The sequence below is a fragment of the Agelaius tricolor genome, unplaced genomic scaffold, assembly GCF_023055355.1.
Source record: "Agelaius tricolor isolate 1412-34295 unplaced genomic scaffold, bAgeTri1.0.p SCAF_26, whole genome shotgun sequence".
Lineage (NCBI taxonomy): Eukaryota > Metazoa > Chordata > Aves > Passeriformes > Icteridae > Agelaius > Agelaius tricolor.
The window spans coordinates 5,322,786-5,349,647 of record NW_027269286.1 but is presented as its reverse complement, the minus strand read 5'-3'; the positions used below and the strand labels follow the sequence as shown (position 1 = coordinate 5,349,647).

Below are 26,862 nucleotides of genomic sequence, written 5' to 3'. Positions count from 1 at the left end.
TCCTCAGGGAGAGGACTCCTCACTTCCCCTGCTGCAGCTTGAGGTTTCTCCCTCTGAAGACAGTCCTTCATGAACTTCTCCAACATGCATCCTTCCCTCGGGCTGCAGTTCTTCATGAACTGCTCCATTGTGGGTCACAAGTCGGGCCAGCAAACCTGCTCCAGAGGGGCTCCTCTCTCCACTGACTTCCCACAGATGCTGCCAGGAGCCCCCTCCAGCACCGGCTCCCCACAGGGTCACAGCCTCCTTTGGCATGGACCTGCTCCAGCGTGGAGCTCTCCCTGGGCTGCAGGGGGATCCAGGCTGCCCTATGGACCTCCCTGGGCTGCAGGGGGATCCAGGCTGCCCTATGGACCTCCCTGGGCTGCAGGGGCTCAGCTGCCTCCCCATGCTCTGCACCAGGGGCTGCAGGGGAATCTCTGCTCCAGTACCCGGAGCACCTCCTGCCCCCCCTTCTCCACTGACCTCGGTGTCTGCAGAGTTGCTCCTCTCACATATTCCACTCCTCTCACATATTCCCACTCCTCTCTCTGGCTGCAATGGTGCAGCTTTTCCCCACTTCTTAAATCTGTTATCCCATGGCACCATCATGGTGGCTGCTGGGCTTAGCCTTGGCCAGACCTTCATCCATCCTGGAGCTGGCTGGCATTGGATCTGTCAGATATGGGCAAAACTTCTGGAAGCATCTCAGGGCCCACTCCTGTAGCTTCCTCACTTGTGAAACCTTACCATGCTAACCAATGCAGCTTATTAATTTTAATCTTATAGTTGTACTTCTCAGGGAAATTAATTTAGTTGGCTTTCTACTATTGCAAATACATTGTTTCTGAGACTGAAAATAACTAAGCTGTATGTACTTACCCAAAGAGTACCTCTTCAGTAGAAAGATGGCTGTCCTTAGAAAAAGCAAATTATTACAATGGCTCATTTTGGACCAGTTTACTGAGACAGTTAAAAGTCTGCAACATGCTCTTTCTTTTTCTCCAGCAAAATATTTAAAATTACTTTAGCCTTCAGCTGACATTGTACTGAATATTTATGGGAGAAATAAAACCAAACAAAATTAGCTATTTAACACAAACCTCCAGTTTATAAAACAACTGATTGCATTTGAATATTTTAATCTGCTTTACTAGCAGTGCGATCAGACAAAACAGTAAAGCATTGAAACACCATTTTACATTAACATTACAAAATACAATAAATTTTTTTTCTCTATGTATTTACATAAGCAAACATATAGGTATTCAAAATAGAATGCATCTCACCATCTGGCAATAATTAAATAAGTACAGTGGTTGACTGGATTGGATGGTTGACTGGATGGGATAGATACATAGGAATTTTTACCCTGAAGTGTAAAAAGGATGCACACCAGCTTAGGAGATACATGGTGAGCTTCATGTCTTTGGACATTTTTCAGATGCAGTTTTAAAAGTAATAAAATGTCAATCTACTTGAAAAATTGATGCTGAACAGTTTTTTCAGATGAAGTGGTTTTTTTGGATGCAGATATGACAGACTGACTCAGCATGCTTTTCCTGTGAAGTAGGGGAAGGCCCTAACCTCTGAACCAGTCTGTATGAATGTCTTCTCTTTTTTTTAACCTGAAAAATTACAAAAAATTCAATTCCATTCTGATGTATAATGAAAACACAGTTTTTTGGAAGATGGAGGTGCTGCTCTGAAGCTGGTCATATTAAACCACAGTGTTCATTCCAAGCATGGGCCAAGTGCTGTAAATCCTAGTTTAAAACAGCTGAACTTTTGTCATCTGTCTGCAGTATAATGAGTCCATTAATTGCTACCTACTGATGAACAACCCCTAGCAGATTTGGCATGGTGGCTAGAACAAATTCATATCCTGACTCTGTCATCCTCACTAAGGCAAACTGCACAAAAACCTATTAATATTTTGATGCAGGGTGGCAGAATCAGGCCTTTCTAAGTCAAAAATGTCCATAAAGAGCTGGAGATATTGGTCTTTGCTGTGCATTCTTGGCCTTGAGAGGCTACTTAAGCAAAAGCTGCTGATCACTCAATAAAACCGTCTATCTGAGTGCTACAGAATCAAAATGTCAGGCATTAGTTTTCCCTGCTTCTAAGCAAAAACTCAGTGTTATGTTCTCTCCAGCTGTCAATTAATGAAATGCTGTTAAGTCTCTTATGTCCAAAATACATGTTTTATTTTAAAATAAGCTAGGAAAAAAAAAAAAGATTGTTCAGAGTCACCTTGTAATGAAACTTCAAGCCAGTAATTGAAACTCTCTGTGATTGTAGTGAAACATTCCCTGTCAGTATTTGCAACCTGAGCAATTTGACATTGTGAACAAGGAACAGAAAGTGAAATGAAAGAGAAACAGAGGACTGCCACATGGGCAAAATGCAGACAGTAAGTGGAGAGCAGAAGCATTGAATGTGAAAGGTCCAGTAACAATTTATCAGCTGCGAGCTGGTGAAGGAGACTCTGCAGAGCAGCAACTGGGCCTTCAGGAGATTTGGGAGGAATTGAGCTCTGGAGAAGGGCAGGGTACCATATACATCATACAGGATGCAGGTGGGCTCTGCTCCCTGGCACAAATGGGCAATAAGATCCAAGCTGTCTGTCCCACCTACTGCTTTGATTGCAAAGCCAGAGAAACTTGCATCAGGTCAGACCTAAATGGTAAAAAATATGGTTATTCCCTCCCCTGGTGGAAGCCTCTTTGTTTCTTTTCCCCTCATATGCAGGTTTAGAGACGTTCAGTCCCCTGTCAATATTCATCACATGAAGGCAATCTGGTTTGGGTACAGATCTAGAGCCTCAGACTCTCCTCACAAAACATCTTTGCTTTTATTACTGCCTGCTTATTCCCTGAGATACCTGTTTCCAAGGGCAGATCCTCAAAACCATCACCCCAGTTGTGGAGACATCTGGCCTGTGGGATACAAGACGGGCATTGTACTTAGCTCAAAGTACTAGATTTAGGGTCAATATCAAACTTGACAGGAAAGAGTGGAAAGTCACTGCTCCCAGCTACTGCTATGGTAGTCCTCATACTCAGCTGCATTTAGCAGATTCTCCTTGGAATGCCTTCTTTGCCAGTGTGACACTCCTCACACAGTGCTGGGCAGGAGCAGGATGTGTGCATAGGGAGGTAGGAGCAGCGAGTTCATTTTTGCTTCTGCTGAAGCTGTTCAGTTTGACTGAGATGGTCAAATGTACCCAGAGATAGAGAGAGCACATACAGCACCTGGTAAGCACAGCATTTATTCCACTTGATTTATCAGTTGATCCTAAATGACCAGTTTTGGGGGGAAACCCATGAATGTCTGCGAGGTGATAGGTGACATGCATGGCATCATCACTGCGAATGGGGCTACAGCATGACACTTTGTCCCAGACATGAAGGCTGGGGTCTGTGGGGTGGGTCAGTGTCATCATGTGCATGCAGAGCTTCTGTGTGACCAGTGCACAGTGGCTCCTACCTATCCCCTGTCAGAAGAAAGGGCTCATAAAAATAGTAGATTTAGTTTTACCATGTATATGACAATAAACCAGTTTCTTGGAAATCAGTCAAATACCCAGCCAACTCTTAAGTCCTTGTCTGCCATAGAACAGTATCTTAAGCTAAAAGCCTTCTTCTTCCAAAGACTCCCACCTGGTAGACTAGAAAAAGGTTCACTTTCTCTCTGTCTCTCTCCTTCTTTGACTTAGTGGAAATTTAATTGCTCTGTAAAAACTGAACAACTTCAATAGAAGGACAGATGAAGGCACTGGAGTTTTTCTTTTGGATGGGAAGTATTTTTTTCCACAGAAACTGGAATACATCCTGGTTCTGATGAGGTTATGGCAGAAAAAATAATGGAATGAATCAAATGATTGGATTTAAACTTTGCATGTGAGTGCAGCACTTATATTTGCCCTCTTCAGCAAAGTCCCACTGCCCTCAGTGACATCTGTTATGATGTCATGAAAAGAGTTTCATGACTAGACATGTCTGTCAAGCAATGTATTTTATGTTCTTTAAGCAATGTATTCTGCCCTTGAAACTATGCAGGTGAAATGCAGTGTTGTTTACAGGTCCTTTCCAGGTTATTTTTCAAGTGAGCCCCATTTGCCCATACATATTTCATTAAGGCTGAGTCCTAGTAGTGCAATCTTCTGACCATTCCTGAGCAATCTGCCTTAACAGCAATACAGTGAAACAAGGGAAAACTATTTTTAGCAACTAACAGTTTTTTAATAATTCTGGCTTTACAAGCCCTAAACCAAAACCAGAACATTCTTCACAATGGCCTTTTTTTACCAAAGAGAAGTGATGAGAAAGAATCTACTTCAACCTTTCGCTGAAGACTTTACTCATGCAGAGTTTCCTCTGACATTACTTAAATCAGATTTTGTTAGAATTGAATTCCAGTCATGAATCTGGAAGTGGTGCTGAAATTATTTAGCAATGTTGTGCCTGGTTTTCCACTGTTCTCTCACTTCACCTTCCTGTCAACACCAGTGGGAGGGAGCAGGGAATTAAGACCAATAATTTTGAAAATATTACTTTCAATTTTTAAGCTGAACATGTGAAATTTTTGAATGCAAATAAATTGCAAGTCCTGAAATAAAGATTATAAGTGGTGGTGGAAACATAGGACTATTCAAGTATAATTTACCTTTTAAGATTACTTATTTAAAATACAGAACAAATGGCAGAAAAACCCAGGGACATTTCAGGATGGTTACTGAGGAAGAAAAAATAGCATAAAAACAGTTAACAAAATGTCCATATAATTAATCTATAGCAGTTTTAATAGATTTTTTAAGTACTTTAAGATTTATTTTAAATATATATTAGCAAATGAACCATCATTTTGTTTAAAATTCTGTAAAGTGCTCATTCAGTTAATGATAACAAAACTCATTTGTAGCAAGACAAACTAGCTGGAGCCTACTCTGCAAGAACATCAAAGGACAGCTTAGCTTTCATTTGCAAAGAGAAAAGAAATGCGTAGGTTTCTTCACAGCCCATATTATAATACCAGAAATTGCATTTTTTTTCTTTAAGAAATATATCCTTTAGAATATTAAAAAAATAAGTTTAATAAAGCCTGTGCTTAAAACAGCCAATGTACTGTATGAAAAAAAATTGCACATTTGATACCCTTTCAACCCTGCTTTTCATCCACAGGATAATATGATGTTGTTGGAAGGTCTCTTGAACACAGCTGATTTTCCTAAGCTATCAGAGCTTCTCACAGCAGGTGGAATTTTCAGCACATACAGAGTGGTTGTCATGGCAGCTGCTGACCATCACACACCACTAACCTTTTCGTTCCCCGGGCCAGTACTTCCCTTGGAGGTACCATCTAAATGATGTGTTCCTATCGTGACCGCCGAGTAATCCTTAGACATCATTTTCGCCTCTTTTTTCAAGCTCTTCATTTGTGCTAGCTGGAGCTGTCTGGAGTCATATGCAAGTGCTGGGATAGTGTTCACTAAAATCAGCTGGAAAGGTTTCTTCTCCTCCTTGTAGCGACACTGGATGTAGCGAGAGAAAGCTGAGCGGTAGGTTTTGTTGAATAATGTATACACGAGTGGGTTGACAGCCGAGGAAAGGTAGCCAATCCAAACAAATATGTTAAGGAGTCCTCCAATGACCTCTTCTTTGCATGACTCCTTGCAAATAACAGCCATCACATTGGTGATGAAAAACGGGCACCACATCACAACAAACAGAAAGAAGACAATGCCAAGGACCTTGGAAGCCTTCTGCTCATTGCTGATGGATTGCATGGTTCTCCTCCCTGAAGTCCCCGTATCTCTGTTCAAGGAGCGCTGAAAGAGTTTCTCTGAGGACAGGGAACTCTGAGGGAGGAAGCTGAATGAAGTAAACTTGGTCTTAGGGCCAATGTCATTCACACATAGCATAGCTTCCTTCTGCAGCGACTTGATAGTTAAAAAGTAAGTGACTACCATGATGGTTAGAGGGATGAAGAATGCCACAAAAGAGCCTACTAGAACAAAATTTTCATCTGCAAGTAAGCAGATGTCTTTCTTAAACATGTCCTTCTTAAATACTTTGGAGTCGTCTTGTAGTCCAAAGACAGGTACAGGCATGGAGATACCTGAAGGTGGATGAGAGAAAGAAGAGGTTAAAAACAATAATGAAAAACACTTCCAGACTCCAAGAAAAAACAAATAAACATCTACCTGTGTTCTTTCTGTGGCTGAGGTGATCATAGCTATACACATTACCTCAGCCACACGTAGAACACATTTGCTTCCTTTCAACTGTCCTATGATACCTGGTAGCCAGAAAAGCGCGATTTTGAATCTTGGGCCCCTTGTAATGATCTCCAGACTTGCTCCTTGGTCCCTGCCATCTTGACAAAGGATTTTATGAAATATGACCAAAATGACACTATGTATTTCTTTTCTGGAGTGCCATAAGAGTGATTTTGGACTGTTTTTCATTAGAGGATTAAAAGTGTTCTGGCTTCTAAATAATTCTGGGAAATACTAATTTTAGGAGGAAAGATAATTTTTTGTCATAGGTCTAATCTTTCATTTTGCCTTTCTCTTTTCTTGCTGTAATCTCCATATAGTTAAGTGCTAAATGCTAACAAAACCCAGCTTCCCATGTGGCAATGGCCAGATGAACAACAGGAAAAAATTAAGCACTGAGAGATACTATGAGGCAGCCTGAGATGTAGTTTATCCTTCAGGACTGCAAAAGTCCTTCCACTGTATTTCCAGCTACTAGAGGCTGCCTTCTCTGCACACAGCCATGCAAAATTTGTCTTCGCCTGAAGCATGCATCCTTGGCTTGTCATGACTGGCAAGACAAGGTGACAAAGTCCATTCTCCTTGGACTGCTCTACTTGTTTCAAGCCTACTCATCCAGGGATTTCTGCAAATGCTACTACAGTCTGGGAAAAATCAAACAGCTGCTGTTTCTCTGGTTGTAGGTTTTGGGTTGTTTTTCAGAATTTGTCTCTTCCCCTCCAAATGGATGCTGTCTCTCCGAGACACGCAATGTTCAGACAATGAAAGAAATGATGTGCTGCAAAGATAGCAAAAGTTTGCACCCTGTTTGGATAAAAGCAACCAGGATTCAGATTCCTGTGGAAAGTTAGCATAATCTGTGAGCTGCATTTTGGATCAGAAATCCCAGTTGCTGTATTTGGCTTATGAGAAATAAAACCATTGACTAGAGAAGAATTTCTTATCATGTGAGGATGCTGTGCCCTACTTTGCTCAGTGGATGCCCAGGAGTGTCCTTACTCCTTCTCAGATGAGTCCTGAAAGATCTGTGTTTCAATGGTACCTTCCTCTATCTCACTTTTTCCCCTTCTTCCCACTCTGCTGCTTAAACTGGAAGCCTTTTAAAAGCATAGCCTGTCTCTTCATTTCACACATATCCAGTGCCTAGCATAATAGCTCCAGTCCTAGAGGAAGACTGTGGAGTACAGGCTCAATGCCAAACAATAATTACCACAGTAATAATAATATTAGTTTATTATTCTGTTCAAGTGCTTCATTCTTTTTGTTCTTCTGGAGCTTCTACAAAGACCTTTTTTTCTAGGAACACTGTAGCTTATTTTGTCTTTGCAACTTTGAACTGAGTCATGGCATTGCCTCAGGCCACTTTAGAAAAGTGCTTTTCTTATCTGCCCAGGGCAGAAGCTGGTGGAGAGCCTGTGGTATTACCCTTTCTGTTTCTCCTGTTCAAGCTCTAAATGTTTGAACTTGGGCTAGGAGAAGCCAGTGAGTGAGCTGCAAACTTATGCAGTCTGTGGCAGCTCCTGAGCTGAGCTGACAGAAACCTCCAGTGTTTTTAGCTACTGGCTAAAAAGGTCTGAGTCTGTCTCACTGAAAGCATGGAGGCAGAGGTCACCGTCAGAAGCCAGACTGTCCAGGCATGGCTGAGTAATCTGGGGTGCTGAACAACTCCAGGGAAATGAAGAATGCTTTGAAGTTAGTTTTCTTTTTTTGGATGAGTTGAAGGGATGCTGAAGGCATCCAGCACCTCCCAGCATCATACTCCAGCTGCACAAAGACACAGCATTAGTCAGAGCAATACCACAAGTTTCCCATCTGCTTCTGCCCTGTGCTGATAACAGCAAGGCTGTTTTTTCACTTAATTCAAAGACCTAGCGTGAGCTGCAGAGATAAAATAAACAAGGGTATTGACAGAGTAAAAAGATGCTTTTCATTACTACCTTATGGTTCAGCTGCATGAGGAGGCATGGGAGCAGAGGCTGCAGCAGTAGAAAGAGGAAAATTTTAGCATAATTTGCATGCTTTTTCAAGTAAAGAGCCAAAGTCTGTTACAACTTCTCACCTGAAACAAGAGGAGCAATTCCCCAACTGCTTTGTTTTGTTCTTAGCAGCTTCTGCAGACTGGCATCTAAATCCAGATTTCTGGCTTTAAAAAAGGGAAATGGCCTTCAGTGTGCAGCAGAAGTTCCTGCATTCCTTTAACAAGCATGGAAGTGCTGTAGCAGCAGAGCTTCAGCAGGCATTGCTAGTAATGTAAGTTTTTCTGAGTGACCACTCAAGGCATCTTTCCCCTACAGCCACAGGGAAGTGGCCTGTATAGAGTTTGAAAAAAGCAGAGATACCACACTTTGGTGGAAGAGAACACTGACAGCTGTAAACTGCTTTTTGTGTAACCCCAGTTCAGTTGATGCAGGGCATCCCCTCAAATGATACTGTGGCATTCCTGCATGGAAAACGTTAATGTCCAGCCCAGTTTTCTCTTTTCATATCTCTACAGGAACTAAATTTACTGTTGTCCTCCTGAAAGGAACAGGGTTTGTTCCCCCTCAACAGTTGGCTTCTGCAGCAAATTCCATGAGGACACAGGGACCAAATTCAAAGGCAGTCATATTTAAACTGGCAGTAACAGAGCTTCCATGTGCAACTCACATCCACTATTTTGATGGGATTTTTAGGAATCATCACATATGGCCAAGAATATCACCCACATGTCACATTTGGTCAAGGTGAAGTTTGTCCTGTAAACCCATAACAAAAAGTCCTAGTCTAAAGTTGCACTAGCATTATTGCAACTGACTGAATTAATGCTTTAAAAGTTGAATATGAATGATCTGTTTCACCTGGATGGTTCAGATGTATACTCCCTGGTTTACTTTTCCTTGCTTTCCAGCTCCCTGCTCTTGGTGACTGGATGTTTAAGGAGACACAGATGGTGCCTGTGCATTCAAATGTCATAAGAAGAAAATCAGCTTCAGAGAAAGGATCATGCAGAGCTACCAGGTAGGGACAAACAGGTGGTTGGGAAGTGAAGCATGTGCCAACAGTAGATCTGGAGGAAACAACCTGGAAGGGCTGTAACAGAAAGCTATTCCACACCCTGCCCATTCCATGCTCCCACTAGCTCAAGGTCAGTCTGGAAAAAATCTTGGTATCCCCTGAGGGCTTTTTTTATGATTTATCTTCCTTGGCTTTCAAAAGAACTAAACTGAGGCACAAGGAAGCATTCAGCACAGAATAGGAGCATCCATTCAAGCACTGAAGGTACATTAGCCACTCCATTTCCAGATGACATTTGCACTTGGAACATTTTCCCTTGTCAACAAGCCCTAAATATTATGTTCCTCTGGCACAAGGTGCTTTATTTAGATGGTATGATTTATACACACGTGGCTGTTTCAAACTGTGGATTTTAATAAACCGCACAACAGATCCCAAACAAGGAAGATGAGTAATAAATTCTGCATTAAACCTCAAGAATTTGGGCATAGTTTCAGAATGACAAAAGGCTCTTGCAAACACCAAAGGTTAAGAAGTAAAGCAATGGTATCCTTTTTGTTCTCTCAAAAAGTCTGCTGAAATTGACAAAGGTTGATATAGTGCTACACATTGCTGGCTTCAGAGGTATACAGCAGCCATAAAACCACTTTAACTGGACAGGTAAACTGGGTTTGCAGCTGCCTTGAGCTGCTGAGACTATCCATAAATCAAAGCCATAATTTACAATGTGTGTGTAGGGTGGCACACTTGGGTTACTTGGGGTGAAGATAAGGAGGGGGAGGTGAATTGATAAGGTCAAGGTTTTTTCAGTGAAGTCTCCTTTAAGCAGAAACTGTCGATTACATGCTTTCACCTTGCATATATCTATTTCAATTTTGTTTAATACAAATGAGCATTATTCTGTGCCTTAATAAATGTCTAAGGGTTAGGAACTACCTTTTCGAAATGTCACTACAGTTTCTCAAAATCTTTGGCACTTTTGTTCACTTTCTCATGAAAAACAAAAAACTCTCCCCATCTCAGGTTTTGGCAGTCACATTGATTCATACATACCAGGTCATGGGCCAGCTCACGGGCCACTGCACAAAGATGTGCTGTAACACTGGGGACCTCTGAAAGGATTGCTGCTTGAGAAGGCCAGTGTCTCCTTCAAGCAGCTCAATGTGGCCATATTGTCTACTTTCTTTAGAAAAGACCATGCTGGTATCTGGTGCCTGTTTGTGCTCAGAAAATATCCTCTGTTGGTACATCTACACATTCAACCAGCAAACAGATGTCCATGTATAACTCACCTGCTACATCCCAAGGCATGCAATGCATAACCTCAGTTTCATGCTGTATAAAAATCTCCTTGTTGCACACTGCCATCACATTATTTTAACATTTTTGACTTAATTAACCACACAAAAGAATATTTGTTCCCTTGGGCTACTATAGTGCCCTGTGTGGATATTTGTTCAAGGAACACAAGCCACAGTGAGTCACTTGTGGCAGAAGCACCATGGACCATGTCTTCCTCTGAATATCAAGGATGGCTATGTGTCTGGATCTTATATGAGGAGCTGGAGTTTAGCAACAGTTACTTCCACTTAAACATCTGCAGAGGAGCTGCTCAGTTTGGCTTTGTGTCTCTGTTTGGCATTTGACACTCACCAGTATGGTTGGTACATCATGACATTTCATTATTTTGTCTTTACATCATTGTTTCCTCAGACCTGCAAAGAGCTGCTCTCTGCATGCACCTGACAATGTTATTCCCCCACTGACTCTTTTCCAGTCATGACAAACCCTTCACTGTGATAATTTTGTTGCTGCCAGAGTAGTGCCAGCCATATTTCCAATGTGTGCAGGTTGCTGATGGGTGGCAGTGCAGAAGCAGAGATTTCCACCTGGGAAGAGGGGATGTTGAAAACCTCGGTGTGGATTGGGAATTACCATCTGAGGCTGCATCTAGTTAGCATGAATGTTAAAAAGCTTCTACCTTCCCTAGTAAGCGTGACAATGTCCCCAAAGTCCTGGGCTAGAATTTCTCCTCACATGTGAGACCACCACCTCCCTGGTGGTAGGTACATGTGTTGGTGGAGGCAGAAGTGGATGAGGAGCATTCTCTCACAAATCCCAACATAATGTTTGTTTTCAGATGGATTTCCTCAAGAGCTAAGTGAGTCACAGTGCTGGGGAGCATCGTCTCCTTTCTGCATCACAAGAGGCTGTACTCACAGGAATGGAATCAGAGTGAGTCCATGCATTTTCCTTGTAACTGCTGATAGAGCAAATGTAGTTATTTATTCAAAGGCACACATGAAGCTGGTTTTCTGTATCTTTCCCATGGAACACTTCATTTGGTCACACACATTCTAGTTAATACAAGTAAAAGGAAAACAAATTTAACATCATGTAGAGGGGGTGCCAGGTAACAGCTGGATTACTTCATTAATTTTGAAACAGCTTTGTTCTTGACAGCTCAGAAAATCTCTAAGGAAACAAATTATTTAGCCTAGCAGGAGATACATTCAATTCTTTTTATACGAGAAAAGTATGGCGAATGATAATTTATTCCAAAAATTATCTATTTCACTTTAGAAAAACAAAATCAGAGAAGTCTGTGTTTCCTAGTATGTTCCTCATTTATGTCCTCGGTCCTGAAGCCTATTTCTTAACAAGAACAGAGATATGTGTCTCCAAATTAATTTGTAGAACTGTGATAATAAAATAACTATTAACAGGATTAGAGGAGAATTACAGGAAGGATAGTGCAAGAAATTAAGGACAGGTGCCCCTTTTTGACCCAGCTCTATAGAAACCCTGGCATTCAGAGTGAGCTGAATTATGAGAGAGGAAGCCGCTGATGGGTCGCTTTCTGCTTTGATATAATTCTCAAAATGTGCACACAGCCCTATTTCCTAAAGGCAGCAAGAATACAACAGCAGGAAATAGTTTCTTTGCTTTTGGCTTTAAGTGCTTTTCCTGCCTATGCACTCCTCAAATTCTCTTTGCTAGTTATACTGTAGGACTTGTTTACAGTCTGGTTCCCCTAATTTTCTTTTCGGATTTTTCAGGCCTCCTGAGTATTTGAGGGAGCTACAACCTTTTGCCCAGCAGTTTCCAGTGGAGCCTATTCCCCAATACAGTCTTTGCTTTTCAACTGGGGACATTATTTTTCATTTGGACAGAGGCTTCCTCCAAGGTGTTTTTTTGACTTCTCACAGAGATCGCCAATTAAGAGAAGCTGTTATCTCTCTGTCTAAGGTGGTTACCCAGTCACTAAAGGGCATATAGAAATCTACACCTATCAAACAGCTAGAAATAAATAAAAGAAGGTGAGGAAGCAACCTGCCTGGAGGATGCTGGCTGAGTAGAGCCCAAGTCCAAGCAGCTACAATTCTGCTGCCATTTGGGAGCTGGAAGGGAGCTGGGCATGATGTGCCCCTCCAGGGGACATAGGCTAATGCAACTGTAGGCTAAGGACACCCTTCATCCGTGGTGATTAGAAGTGGTAAAAAGTAACTGGCCTTACAATGTAGCACTTAATATTTAGTCTGAAAATTTGCAAGGGGTTCCACGTCTCCAGCCTATCTCTGCACAGAGGGACAAGGTTCTCCTCCTGCTATTTGAGGCTGCTGCTTCTGTGGCTCAGCAAAGTGCACAGAGCAGGTGAAACACCCTTTTTCTTTCTGTGTACTCAATTAATGTTGTTTATATTGCATTGGTGTTTTTAAGTTCCCAGTAGCAACAGTTTAATTTCTACTCAAAAGAAGTTACAAATTTATGGTTGGCACTGGCCTAGGTAAATATGTTAATTTGCAAAGGAAAAGAACCTTGTGTATGATCACCTCCAGCCACCTGTGACACCCCCTCTGTTTAGCATATGAGATTTCTGCATTCCATGTCAGATGGCCTCGCAGCATTCACTGTTCAGGCCCCTAGAAGAGCAGATTTGGGGATAATAGTGCTTTGAGAAGAAGGAAATCCTTTTTTAGAGGATCTTCCTAGATCAGATGTTATCAGTTTGTCTTTTTAGCTATGCAGCTTCTAAAGGATCCTTGGGCTAATTTATTATGTGCTTTACATGCTACTCACACAGTAAGGCTTAAAAAAATACTTATAGCAGCAATAAGCCAGAAATTATGGAAATATCTCAGATATTCCACTACCATAAGCAAATAATGCCTCCTAGAGCAGTCTAAGTGATAAGATCCCCTGATATTCCAGTTTTTATATCTCTGTCTTTAATTATTATATGGTGTGATTTGTTGAATGCTGATAATTTCCTTAACTGTGCCCTAATCTTCCACTGAACTGAATGGACCTTTCTGTTAGTATCTCTGAGATTTCTTCAGCAGTGCTACTTGGCCTCATCGTGTAGTTTAAAAGGACACTGAATGTAGCTATCAGATAAATTTTTTAATTATTATTTTTTTTTACAATAATTTCACAGTCTTATCCATCTGAAGGGCAGAGATAACAAAACCTGTAATTCTTCTGGATTTTCTAGACCTCAGACCATGTCCCAGTTGTTTCTCCATGACTCCTTTTGTGGCTGCTTGCAGAAGCTGCTCAATAAGCAAATAGTCAGCTTCTTACTAGTTATACAAGAAGACTGCAGCAGTGGCTGGACAGTTATTGGGATAGATGTCCTGACATGATGGATAATTTGGAAGGAAAAACAGAATGAGAAGCAGCTTAGAGACCTGCACAGGTCTGAAGATGTTGAGTCAGGATCCTGTGCTTTATGTTTCACTGTCCACCCTGTAGCTAACGCCCTTCACCCTGACTGAACTCTGTTAGACCAGCCAATGCCCTGGTCACATTTACAAGATAACAGGGTTGAAGAAGAGAGCAAAAAGGAGCATATCTGAAAGGATTGTATCCGCCCGTATTTCCACCATCTACTGGTTCCTGTGTGGGTGCTACAGCATGATCCCTAGGCTCATCTTTCTGTTAAGTGTCACAAAGCACCTTGGAAATGAAAAATAAATACATGATCTGTTCTTGCAACAAGAAATGCTGGAGTGACCTCCTCATGCCCTGCAGTAGTGTGCAAGGCAGGCCTGGATTTAACTGGGGAACTTTCAATCTAAAACATCTGAGTACTTCTGCGCTTGTAAGGGGAAATTTACACTGCTCACTCAGTGCACCTTGGACCTAAAATCACACAGTTTTTCTCTCAGGATATGCACAGTTCAGCTCAGTCTATGATCCTGGCAATAGTGGTCAATTTGACATTTCAATACTCAGATCAAATACAAGAAGCTGTAACAAGGGCTATGTTCTGCCAAAAGGAAATAAGTCTTCCCAGTGGGTGTGATTTATTTCCTACATAAAAGCAGGGTTGAATACTGTGAAATACACAGATTCCAATTTTGATCAGGCAGAAAAGAAAGCCTTTATCACAAGGCTACAGCCTGCTTTCAGGACATCACAGGAGCTCAACAAGCTATTTTCCATCAATGACCCTGGAGGACATCATAGGCAAAATCACCTGACAGGTGTTTCTAAATTTGTCTCAGGTAATTAGGAATATGTTGTTGCAGTTCTGACAAAACCCTTGACTTTTTTTAGCTGGGCTTCTGCTTAGAAGTGATGCCAATGGCACAGGCCAGGTAATGTGTGGGGAAAGTTAATTACAGCCTGAGTGTTCAATAGTTTGCAATGTTCCTGCTGGTAAAGATAAATGTAAGCCTTTAATTTTAAAAAATTCTGTGATACATGAACCTTTTTTAATGTCATAAAACACAACATCTGGCTTAAGCCAAATATAATAAATAAAGGAACTTGTGAAATCTTTCTGTATAATTTTAAAATGAATGAAATTTTCTCTTTTCTTGACATTTTCGTTTATGCAACACTGTGCTACTTGTGCTAATGTGCAGCACCATTTTTAATTTAGAAGGTGATTAAATGCAGTCACAGTGTACAGACAACAGAATTTATGAATCCCAACATAATTCCTTCTACCTTGTTCTTTTGTTATCATTTGTGCTGCATGTGGCATTTTCTATGCAGAAATCCAGCTCCTCTGACTAGAGATACTGCCTTTTTTCTTAAAATGTTCCATTTACTCTGATATACCCTACAAAGAGAGACTGGCTGATTGCAGGCCATATTGGCACCCACCAACTTATTTTTATTCATTCAAAAAACCCTCATAACAGGACAGGTCTGGTCCAAATGAACTTTATGCTTCTTGCTGGTAGCTTCAAGAGGAAGAAGAACACAGTCCTTATGGTCTTCAAAACAAAGACAAGTTTTTTTTTTTAAAAAACAACTAATTCTTTCATCTGCACCTTGACTAAGCAGGCTTTTTTCTATTAAAAATACAGCTCTACTGTTTATAACTTGCCTTTAAAAATAAAACCAAAGCAGAAAGAAATGCCACACAATAATGTTATGACCACCCCTCATTCCTTTTTTCACCTGAAAGGCAGATTGCTTCTTGCAAAAGGACTGCTCACAAAATGAGTGTGCACCTTTTTTAAAGGCAAAACCTTTACTCTCATCCTGATGTAATTACCCAAAGAACATGGTCAGTATATACATAATAATTATTCTTCCTTTGATGACACATATTTACTGGTATAATATATTCTCCCATCCAGATGAATGCTGGATTGCTCAGTGTCTTTGGTTTGCAAATGTGTCCCTATGAACACATGCCTGTGTCTCATATCTTTATGTTTCCAAATTTGGAGAATTTAGAAAGCACTTCAATCGTTAACATTCCTTTAAGTATTTTTTTTCCATGAAGACAAGTAAAATGTTAGTAACACCTCCTTGTCAGATGAACAAACATATACAAGTTCAAAATGCAATGAATGCTGATAATTTCCTTAACTTTGTATAGAAGTTCAAAATGCAAGGTTTTTAAACCTTCACAGTTATGGGAGGGAGATATGTGTGGTAAGCGAATGGTCTGGCGGATGTGTTCACTCTTCTGGGAAGAGCAAATCAAGCAAAGGGTTCTGTTACATGGAAAACATGGGGATAATTTACATCAAAGTAAATAGGACATTTGTGTGTCTTTCTCAGAACTATCTGAAGTAATGCCTCATGACCAGAATACATGTGCTAGTCAACTCAGGAATGTGCATCACAGCACTGAATGTTCCTTTTCCATGGAACTGAACCCCAGACAACGTGTACATGAAGGGCCTGTTCTCATTAGTTGTCCCTACTGTAGGAGTCATTAGTATGGCAATGAACTTTCTACTGACATAATTGCTGCTGCCTACTGAGCCTCATACATTGTGTCTCTGTGAAGAAATACACTGACGATTCTATTTCTGAGATGGTTCTGAAGCTCTAATACTTTATTCATGATATTTCAGGCCAACACCCTTCATTATAATTGACGCAAATTTTTCTGTGTGTTGTGCAACGATTTTTTTTCAACTTTATTTTATTTTTATGGCATCATTTACATCCACAAATTGTAAAGGTCCTAGGGTGCCCAAACATAAAACCTACAATGTTTGCCCCTGAGATCCTGCAGGTGGAGTGAGCAAACAGTATTTTCAGTCTCTGAGAGATGGTTTCATGACTGTGATAAAAATAAAAGAAATGTTCCCTAGGGAAATGATAGTGTAGTAGATGGTTTAAATTTAGCTCCAGCAATTCCAAATTTAGGTGCTAAGCTTTAAATCTATATTGCCAGAGTACTGTTCAGTGTGTAATTATTTGCAATTTTATATATTTCGGCAGTATATTCCATGTTTTAGCAAATGATCTTTTCCTATGCCAAGGCATCCATAAATTAGAATTGATTGAAATGGCAAATTATGTCACCTGGAAGAAATGGATGTGCAGCAGATTCAGGACAGGGATTCTCAGCCTGCAGTTTATTAGCTGTTTGTGCCTTTTGAAACCTGTAAAGGGATTTTCAAATGAAAGCTCTCCTTGACAGAAAGAAGACTGAGCCTAAGGAGGCCAAAGCTGTCAACAAAACACAATCCAGAGGCACTGGTAGTTGAACTCTCCCAATCCCTGCTGCTTCCCTGGCCTCCAAATGCTGTAAGGCAGCAAGAAGCCATGCAGAGAAATTGCAGGCTGCCTGTGAAGGATGTGTAAGCCTCTGTATCGGCATAAAATGTCACACTGCCAAATTATCTGGGGGCTCAGTTGCACTGGGCTTGATTTGTACACCTGGAGCTAACTTCACCCTGCACTTTGGAGAAAGTTGCTTCACATGCCACAGTATTTCTCATTTTCGAAGCCTCAAAAGAAATGGCAAAATTCTAGAGTTATGTGGTGGGAGGTATTTTACCAGATTCATCCAGATCCATGTTGGGCTTTTTTTTCTGCTTGAAAAGTACTGAATAAATCTAAGTTGTTAGTGACTGGGGAGTGCAGAGACTGCCTGAAGGCAGTGAACAGATGTGTAGGCTGAGTGAGAAATGATAAGAGAAAACTCAGCTTAGAGTGCCTGGGCTTCATCAGACTTCACATTACTTAGACCATTAACAGAGGAATAGAGAGAAATAAGAAATGAGGAATGTTATATATAAGGACTTAACATTCATGCCTGTAATTCTTTTATGTTACCCGTTCAAGAAGGGGTGATGCACTGTTGGCCTCTTGCAGAGCAATGCCTTTGTCAGGCCCATTTAGGACCCAAAGGTACTTTACATGTATTTTTCAGTATAGACTCTATTTACAATTCTATAGATTCTACTTCCATTCAAAATTCTACTTTTTTCCAACAAGGGAAAATCCTTTGGCTTTTTACACCTGTTCTCAATAATGACCTCTGTGCTTTAAAACAAATGGAATAATTTTCAGGGTTTAATGAGCTTTTGCCTTCAACAGCTACAAATAATCTAATTATCTAACCACTGTGCACACTGGATGATTTAAGAATTAAAGACACAATTAGAATCTGTTACAGTAATTAGAATCTATTTTAAACCAATTGCCTGTGGCATTACATGGTCTAGTGAAACAAGGGCTTTTGGCTAAATGCTCTTCTTCCACTAAATGCAAAAACAAATGTTACCACAATTTACTTTTTTTAAACTGATAAAATCAAGATTTTAGAAGTCAAGTAAACTAAACTATCTGTGCTTTTTTTCTGCTGTTTTTTAAATGCTTCATATGTCACTGAAGCCAATGGAAGGAAGATCACTGATTGCCTTTGGTTAAAATTGACTAAATATATTTGCGTATTTAGTGAATAAAGGAAAATTATAAATTTAGTGAACAAAAGTGTAATTAATTGGGTACACTAGAAGTTATAATCTAGGTGAGTTGGGTTCAGGCCCAACAAATCAGCTAGAAGTATTTGCAGGAGTCACTGTTTTGGTGACACAAAATGTGTGAATGAGATGGAATTATCCTATTATCCTTCCTATTTTCCTGACATCCACTGTTCCTTTACACATGTCCTTATCCAGCTGCAGTAAAGCAGGACTCTGTCCTCTTCACTCATGCCACACTGGAGTGGCTTCCAATAAAATAAGGAGTTGTATTTTTCAGAGTTCTATAAATAGGGACCACATTGCTATCACTTGCCATGATAATAACAAGTAACATCTGTGACTCATCACTGTTAGAAGACAGTTCCTCCAGAGAGCAGAAAAGGTGTTTTTACAATGGATATGTTACTAGTTATTACTGCAAAGAAAAGACATAACTTTTGAAACAAAATATCAAGCTATCAAATAAATAAACCCTCCTGCTACATAAACCATGTTCTAACTAATAGGGCTAAAATAACATTTTTTTTTCCAGATTCCTTTTAATAGTGAGCTAATTCAAATACTCTGTCAGTAAGCCCCTGTCTGAGAAAAGATGCTGAGCAGAGTGGACCACTGGTTTGCCCCTGGTCATTCTGATCATTCTGTGAATTTGTGTTTAAAAAGGGCAGTAATTTCACACACACTAAGCACAAAGCACCACACACAAAGTGCAGACAAACACAATATGCACAATTTTAAGGGATGCTTGACTTATTTATGCTATATAGAGAGAAATGCACTGAAAATACTTGCACTTAGCAGTTTCAAAAACTGGAAAAACTGGACAGAGTAGGTAATGTTAAAAAAATGTGACTGTAGAAGAGACAAGATATGTTTCATTTAATCTAGATGAAGACATCTACATCTGAGTTGCTATAGGCTTCCTTCATTGTTGAGAACTATGAAGAACTATGAAGGTATGTTTAGGATGGAATTCACCTGGCCAGTGCTAGACATCTACATCTCATCAGGTGAATGCAGCCCAGAGCCAGATGCTGTTGAGCCTCATCAGGTTGTGTAGAATGCAAAACTGTTCTCCTGTTGAGTGAAGACTCCCATAATTTCTTGCTGTGCAGCAGAAGATACAGTATTTTAAATCTTAACAATCCTAGACTGCTTTTTCTCAGACTGTGGGCCAGGATCAAGAGAGAGGTCAGGAGATGATTTAGAGAGCCAGGCTGGCAGCATGTTAAGCATCATCTCCTCTCCCTCCTCTGGGAAGAGTGGTAAGGGATCACTGTTACCACTTGCAATAATTTGTATTAGCCAGGAAAGGAGCTAATTTCCTTTGATTGCTGACAGCTCACATCTCTTCCAGGGCAAAAGAGTGAATTTTTCCTGCCTCTAATACAAGTGAGCTGCCAATGCTCAAGGGTCTACAAGCACTGAAAGTGTTTTCAAAGCATTTGAGAACCTCCACCTCAGCTGTGTGAGGAAATTCCTGATGGCATCAGACACCAAACTCTCCCAACTCCTGTGCCATAAGACTGCCCTGGAAATGCTGCCACCAGGAGAATAAAAGATTTATTTTAGGTAGTTTGCCTAGTTTTGAGGCTCTGCGTTTTGCCAGTGCAAAAAGAGATTTGTGTATGAGGTCATTCAGAATACCTATTTTGGACTGTAACTCTGAACTGTCCTCTGGACAGACTACTCTCACTGCACACAGTATCTGTTTTCTCCTAAATAGGATGCATAAATTCCCCACCATACACACCGAGAAAGGCAGAGAAGATCTGCCCATGAGAAAAATCTCTAAGCAAATTACCCAAATAAGAAATTGGGAACAACTGACTTACATATAAGAGGGAAATACTTTTTTTCAGTTGATATTTTTTTTTTCTCTTCAGATGTTAAGGTAATGATGATTCATCAGTATGGGAAATCAACATATCTTTAAGATAAACTTGAATGTGGTCATGCTATCACTGATGTGTATTCTTTCAGTGCTGCTCAGGTCTCCTCCATTTCCCACTGTTGTTGGCTTCCATTGCATAATTACTACGTTACAGCACTTCATAGAAGTGGAAAGCAAAATACTGCAGGCAGAGAATAAAGTTTTAAACTGCAGTATATACATCAAATCCTCTCAAAAGCTGGAAAGCTGCAATTACATGCTGAAATGTTGCCTCACTTACCAACTGATATGGTCCAAACAGCAATGATTTTGGCAAAAGCCTTGGTTCTGGAGTTGAAGCGGCTGTGGTGGATGGGGTTCCGGATGGCGATGTAGCGATCCAGCGAGATGGCACAGAGGTGCATGATGGACGCCGTGGAGAACAGCACGTCCAGGTAGATCCAAATGGCACACAGCTTCCTAGGCAGAGGCCATTCGTATCCTGCACAAGAGAAAGTTGGCATCAGCTAAAGGTGTGGCATATATCCCTTGTTGTGACATGTGCCTTAGTGCATATATCCTTCTAGGAGGATAGTAGTAAGTACTATGTAGTAGTAAGTGATACATTTAGAAGCTGCCTGACACTGTTTTAAGAAAATATTTTTATTTGTTTGCAGCTTTTTAACAGTAGCTTTTGGGGTTAACTCTGCTTCTTTCCCAGGCTACAGGCAGCATATGTGTTTTCTTTTTAATTCTATTTGCATAATGCTAGTGCTTGGTGCTATGATTAAACATTTTTGGCAGCAAATCTATGAAAAGAGAAGCAATTTTGTCATTGTAAATCTGCAAGTTCTCAATTTTGCTTTCAGACTTTCTATCCATGTAATTACTGCATTTTCAACACCTGCTGATATGCAAAGCTGCCTTAATTCTGAAAGTAAAACTTTGGATTTAATGGAAGCTAAAGAAGAAAAATTATTTATTGCATACCAGTGATATTTATCTTACCTGTCTTTAGGCCTCTACCACATACCTAAATAAGGATATTCCCTCTGTCAATGAATATTGATAGGCTCCTCCAGGGAAAGCAAGCCAAAGCAGATGCATTAGTTTTTACCAATATCCAACCTACAGCTTCTTTGCTGCTAATTAAGCCCTTACTTTTTCCTTGTTTTTTCCACTACCTATGAAGATTAATTGATTGCTTTCCTTTCTCAAAGCTGTTGGGAGATGGCTATCATGGCTTGCCTAGTTTTGTGTTTATTTTTTTGTCCTCCAGTCTAAGAAAAACCTAGTACTTTATCTTTTTCTTACAGATCGTGCTTTTAAAACTTTTTTTCCTTCTTGTTTTTCTGCCCTAGAATGCGTTTAATTTATCTGCATCTTGTATATCATTCAGTGACTAAAAGAGGACTCGGTACTCTTGCAAAGCCCTCCTGAGTGCTAAGTGAAATACAAGACTTCTTCATGCATCTTGAAGGGAGTGTCTTTACTTACACAACCTGGAATGGTAAGTGTCTTTTTAATGAAAATATCATGCTAGTGAAGCACATTTAGCTAATGATACATTTTGACAGCCAGATCTTGTTCAGCATTCTTGAAGGTCTGACAAATTTCTGCAGTAGAAGCTGGTTTGCTTTACCTTTGCACTTATCCTCACTGAATGTTGTTTGTTGGTTTCTCTTCAGGGGTCCAGATTCTTGTTGATGATTCTCATCCTGTCCCCCTGAGTGCTTGTAACCTCTCCCAGCTTGGTGCTTTTGGAAAGCTGTATAAGCTCTCGCTCCACACACTATACATGTTGTTCAGAGCAGTACTAAGCAGACCCAGGCTAAGCAGAGCCCTGCAGGACCCCCATTCAAAATCCCTTCTATTACTGCAGGGAACCACTAATAGATCTCCTTGGAGCAAGTTTTGCAGTTATCTTGTAGCGATTTAATTCAGAGGATATTATCCAAGCTGCCCATGATAGTGGCACGGGGCAAAGCCAAAACTCATATTGTGAGAATATGTAAGTATTTTGGGGACTGCCCGTCTCCTTTGGAGATACAGTACAAGACTTGCAACAGCAGGAATGGAAGGAGAGGTGGAGGAGGTAGGTCTGTGCCTAATGACATTTAGTCTCAGTGAGTCCTGAGGAGACCTATTTCTTGGTGTTCTTGGGTTGCTGTAATACAAGCTGACCCTGACAAGCCATACAGCAGTTATGGATGTATTTTATCATGTTTTCTGCTCTTCTGTTGGGAAGTCTGGTCCCTGGAGTGTGTTATGTGATGGCTGGCTTTCAGGGGCATGACTTCCCAGAGGCATCTCTCTGTCAGGCCAGGCCAGTTTACACAGGGAAAACCATTAAAGTATTTTTACACTTGACAACATTCATCTTCTCTTCCTTTGGGAACACATTTGCCATATCCTTCTAGATATCTTTGCAATAAACCAGGATGAGGGAGGCATAAAACAGCATCTGCCAGATAAACTTCCTTAGAAACTACAGATTCAGGAAAGTCTATGAGAGGAGAAAACTCTGGATGCAATAAGGTGCCCCCTTAATAGGGGTGTAGATAACATCCTACAGGAAGTTTTCTGCTCTGTAGTCACGTCCACCTTGGCAGGACTTACTGGGTGCTGCCTTTCCCAGCAGTCTGGGGCTGCTGGGTGGATGGAGAACTCTGCCCAGCCCAAAGGGTGCAGACTGGCACAGACACATGGCTGGCATGGCTGGGCACCCAAACCAGAATTGCCCACAGCAGCTATAAACCTCTCAAGAAAATCATCTCTGGGCAAAGCAAGAGCCATACCCCTTCAAGGGCTGCAGAAGGGGTGGTGGGGCACTCTTGTTCCACAGGCTTGGAGGTGTTCTGGCAGAGCAGGTGTGTGCTAAGGCCTCCTTGAGCTCAAGACTGTCAGCATAGGTGATGTGGCTCAAGTTGAGCAGCTGCAGCCAAGAAAATGCACCTATGGAAGGGGAGGTTTCCCTCCATGCCATCACTGATCATCCTGGAAGTTGATGGTGCACCACACCAAGATGGTTCTCCTGGTACCACTGCGTGCCACCAGATGATTCTTCACCCCAAGTCATGCTGCTTCCATTGCTGATCTAGCAGGGAAGGAGCAGGGAGAGAGGAGGCAAAGCCAGCGCAGCCCCTCCCCGGTGCCCCGGCCGTCTGCAGGGAGGCGGCGCAGCCTCGCCCGGTTCGGGGGCTCCGGCTTCCCGCCGTGCGGGAACGGCATCCAGCGCCCCAGGCAGCCCCAAATCCCTCCCGAGACACGGGTTCCGGGCGCCTCTTCCCTCGGCAGCGGAGCCCGGCCAGCAGGAGTCCCTGTTGCTTGTCTCAGGGTGCCAGGCACGACTCAAATCTCACCCATCGGACAATTCCTGTTTCACGCTGCTTCTCCCGCCAAAGATAATCGCACACTAATACGGTAAATCACAGTGTTGCACCATGACTGATGCCAAATGTGGTTTGCAAATGCTACTGGGGGCGATCTGTGTAGAGACGCTGAAAATGGAAAATAAACTTCCAACTTTCTGGATTAAATCTCCCTTAAGAACAGGCTCATGTTTGGACCTTAAGTCCAAAAGTAGTGAAGTAATAGGAATCTTTCCAAACAATCTACTTTCCTCCTGGCTGCAGCAATTCAGTAACATTGGAAGGATCATTTCTGAAGTTTAAGGACAGTAACAGCCTGACAAAATTGGTGCTGAACACATAGGGTGCTGCTTGTTCTGGCATGAGCTGTGCTGCAAATGATTTTGGTGAAAATGAGAAGAAAGATCTGCTCTTAATCACCTGCAAGGGCATGAACTGTGAGTCATTATTAACTTAAATAACTTCTCTTAAGAAATAATAGTTTTGCATTTTTAAATGTTACTAAACAGGCAGAATGAATGCCCATCCATTTCTTAACTCCTGCAATATTTGTTCCAGCATTTGCTAGTAAGTAGATGTCTAAGCAGGGTATTGGGGATAAGAAGATTATTTACATTTGTATTGCTTCATTAAAACTAATTAAGGGGGCTGCCTACTTTGAATCTAAAAGTAGTCATTAGTGTTTCAGTGCATATTTGCAGAGCAAAGTAACTGGCAGGACCCTACATTCTCATTGGTAATATGAAAATTATGAGCCAGGGAAAAAACCTGAAAACAGTAGAAAGAATAAAGCATCTTCATATACACTTTGAGACAATTCATCTGACAACTGAGTAATAAACTGATGTTATGGACTGTGTTTAAAATGCCTGTAGCTGGAAAAATAAAATAGGAAACTTCACCTGTTCCACCCATTAAGCAGTGACACACATTTCAATTTATATGGAGTGACAACAATTTTCTGTGGTAGGAGAATGAAATCATAATGACAACAAGATGTTATTGCATGCAATGTTTAAGGCTTATCAATACATGTAGTAGGTTACACAGGTAATACTCACCATACAGTATGGTTAACATGGACACAGGCATGACAAGGAAACCCAGCAGCATATCAGCTATTGCAAGTGACATTAGAAAATAGTTAGTGGCATTCTGTAGTTTTTTCTCCAGTGAAACAGCCATGATGACAAGAATATTTCCAGCAATGGTTAAAACAATCACTATCACTGTCAGCAAAGCCGGCCAGTTTTTCTGTGAAGGGCAGCACGATGGGCTCATGTTGCTTTCACATGAAAGATTGGTTAGGTTGTCAGAGTTCACAGTCAAGTTGCAGAGATGTGATATATTTTCTCCAGCTCCATAAACATTTCTGTAGAATCTTCTCTCATGGTTTATTTGTATGAAGGAGTTTGCAGTTGGGTTCACAGAGCTCTCTCCATCACAAAGAATATCCATTGCTAAGTCCAAAACCACAGAGATAAATTGTGAAAAACAGGAAATTAGCACCCTTTGTCACCATTGGGCATTATATTCCTCAGCTCTCCATGCCAGAAGTTGAGGGTGCACAATCTTTTGTCAACTGTATTTTTGCCACTGGTGCGATGTAGAAAAACATACCAGAATTACTCCAAAAGCTGAAATGTTTTGTTTTCAGTTCCAGAGGAAGTCCAGTGTTGGCATTTATTGAAAATCCAGCTGAAAAGTAAAATCAGGCTGTAGGATACAGAATGTGGACTTGAGGCTTCAGAGAGCAAAAATGTTGGAGAAATAAAAGACATAAAACTTTTGCAACCACTAGGACTCCCCTCTGGAGCTACATCTTATTGCTATTGGTAACTGCTATCACACAATTTTAAACACAGCAGTATTAAAATATCTTGCTGTATTAAACAGCAAAGCTCTTGCTTCTCTATTAAGAAAGTTGATTAATTATTCCATCCAGCGTCTTTTTCTTGAAATAATTAAATATGCTCTTATTTATAGTGCATCTTCCATAATATGGCTGATAGTCTCTGTCTTCTGTTGTATTTCAGAACCATTTTCAGCCTCATATCAGAGACTACACATTCTGTTCCATGCTGATTTTTGTAGCTAATTGTACCTTTTGGCCCAGCATGGCTTCAGAATGGAAATTAAACAACTAAATACTGATATAAAAGAATACAATTTAAGGAAGACTTACATTGCACTTCAGAGCCCACTTTCAAACCGCCAATATATGCACTTTGCACCCTGGTTTACAATATTCTTCGCTGCATTTAGCCAGTTCTGTGTCTTTTTTCTTCAGCCTCCTCCACAATGGTGGTATTTCAAATAGTTTTTTGACTTCTAAACTGCACACTTGAGTGAAGCCAGTTCCTGTGCTGCAAGGCTTGCTCTTTTCTTCTGAGAGATAGGCTGCTCGCCGGCTCTTTCCTTGTGCATTTCCCCGCCCCAGGGCAAGCTATATTTAAAGTAATAATGATATCAGAGCCCTTCTTGAAGTGACACAAAAGAAAGCGCGCGCACACGCTCCCGAGAAAGCAGCCTGCACGGAGGAATTACTGATTGCAACAGGAATGGAATTTCTCCCTTGCTGCCTTGTTCGGATTGTCAGACCTCCCACTCTCTGGATGTCAGAAACTGCAAGGTAGCAACAGCAGAGGAGGGCAGGGGAGGGCAGAGCAGAGAGGGTCTTTTTGGTAAACCAGCAGCTTTTTCAGTGCTTGTTTTAGAGGTTCTCTGCTTGGGGGCTTTTTCAGCACACGCTTTCAATTTGCAGCGAGAGGCTCACAAACAGCTGCATGCAATTACAGGGATTTACAGGATGCAGGCTTGAGAGAGACAAAATCTAAGGCTGCTTGCAATGGTAGATATTAGTGAAATATGTAAGTGAGAAGTTTTTTCCCTAAAGAGGGGAAATTCCACCAGCCTTAAAAGGCAGGCATAATATGCAGTCCCCTTCAGTTTTAACTCCAGATCTGTGCTGACATATGAATCAAACTGGCAATAGATATTTATAAAAAACTGGAGTCACTCTGATGTCATACTCATTTGTCAGGAGATAGATGTAACTGCTAACTCCAGCAGCCTGTCCCAAGCAGGCATCCCGAATGAAACAGTTCTTTCTGTAAAGCAAAGTGTGTGTAGAGCAAAGGGGAAACAAAACAGCCTGACACTGATTCTGCC

General features: G+C 41.1%; 1 protein-coding gene and 1 long non-coding RNA gene across 4 annotated transcripts in view; one reads left to right on the top strand and one right to left on the bottom strand.

Annotated features, from left to right (window-relative positions):
* Positions 1 to 1,063: 1,063 nt before the first annotated feature.
* On the bottom strand, positions 1,064 to 26,273 carry HTR2A (5-hydroxytryptamine receptor 2A). Of its 3 annotated transcripts, none has more exons than XM_071448352.1 (4): positions 25,877 to 26,273; positions 24,753 to 25,407; positions 20,622 to 20,822; positions 1,064 to 6,099 (listed from the first exon to the last, which is right to left on the bottom strand). In XM_071448352.1, the coding sequence occupies exons 2-4, from the start codon at positions 25,147 to 25,149 to the stop codon at positions 5,285 to 5,287; spliced, it is 1,413 nt and encodes a 470-aa protein (XP_071304453.1). In that variant the 5' UTR covers positions 25,150 to 25,407; positions 25,877 to 26,273; the 3' UTR covers positions 1,064 to 5,284. The 3 variants fall into 3 exon arrangements, with proteins under 3 accessions (XP_071304453.1, XP_071304454.1, XP_071304451.1); XM_071448353.1 differs by having other exon boundaries at positions 24,753 to 25,389; XM_071448350.1 differs by having other exon boundaries at positions 24,753 to 26,273.
* LOC139600280 (uncharacterized) overlaps positions 26,210 to 26,862 on the top strand; it is a 154,646-nt gene continuing 153,993 nt past the window's right edge. The window contains exon 1 of the long non-coding RNA XR_011682470.1: positions 26,210 to 26,323. This is a non-coding gene — a long non-coding RNA (uncharacterized lncRNA). The remainder of the gene's footprint in view (positions 26,324 to 26,862) is intronic.

Coding starts and splice junctions, on each gene's coding strand:
- HTR2A (XM_071448350.1), bottom strand. CDS start 25,149: ATGGATATTCTTTGTGATGGAGAGAGCTCTGTGAACCCAACTGCAAAC. Junction 20,823..24,752: donor CATGTTAACCATACTGTATG/GTGAGTATTACC, acceptor TCTCTTGTGCAG/GATACGAATGGCCTCTGCCT. Junction 6,100..20,621: donor TGTTTGGACCATATCAGTTG/GTAAGTGAGGCA, acceptor ATCCACCTTCAG/GTATCTCCATGCCTGTACCT.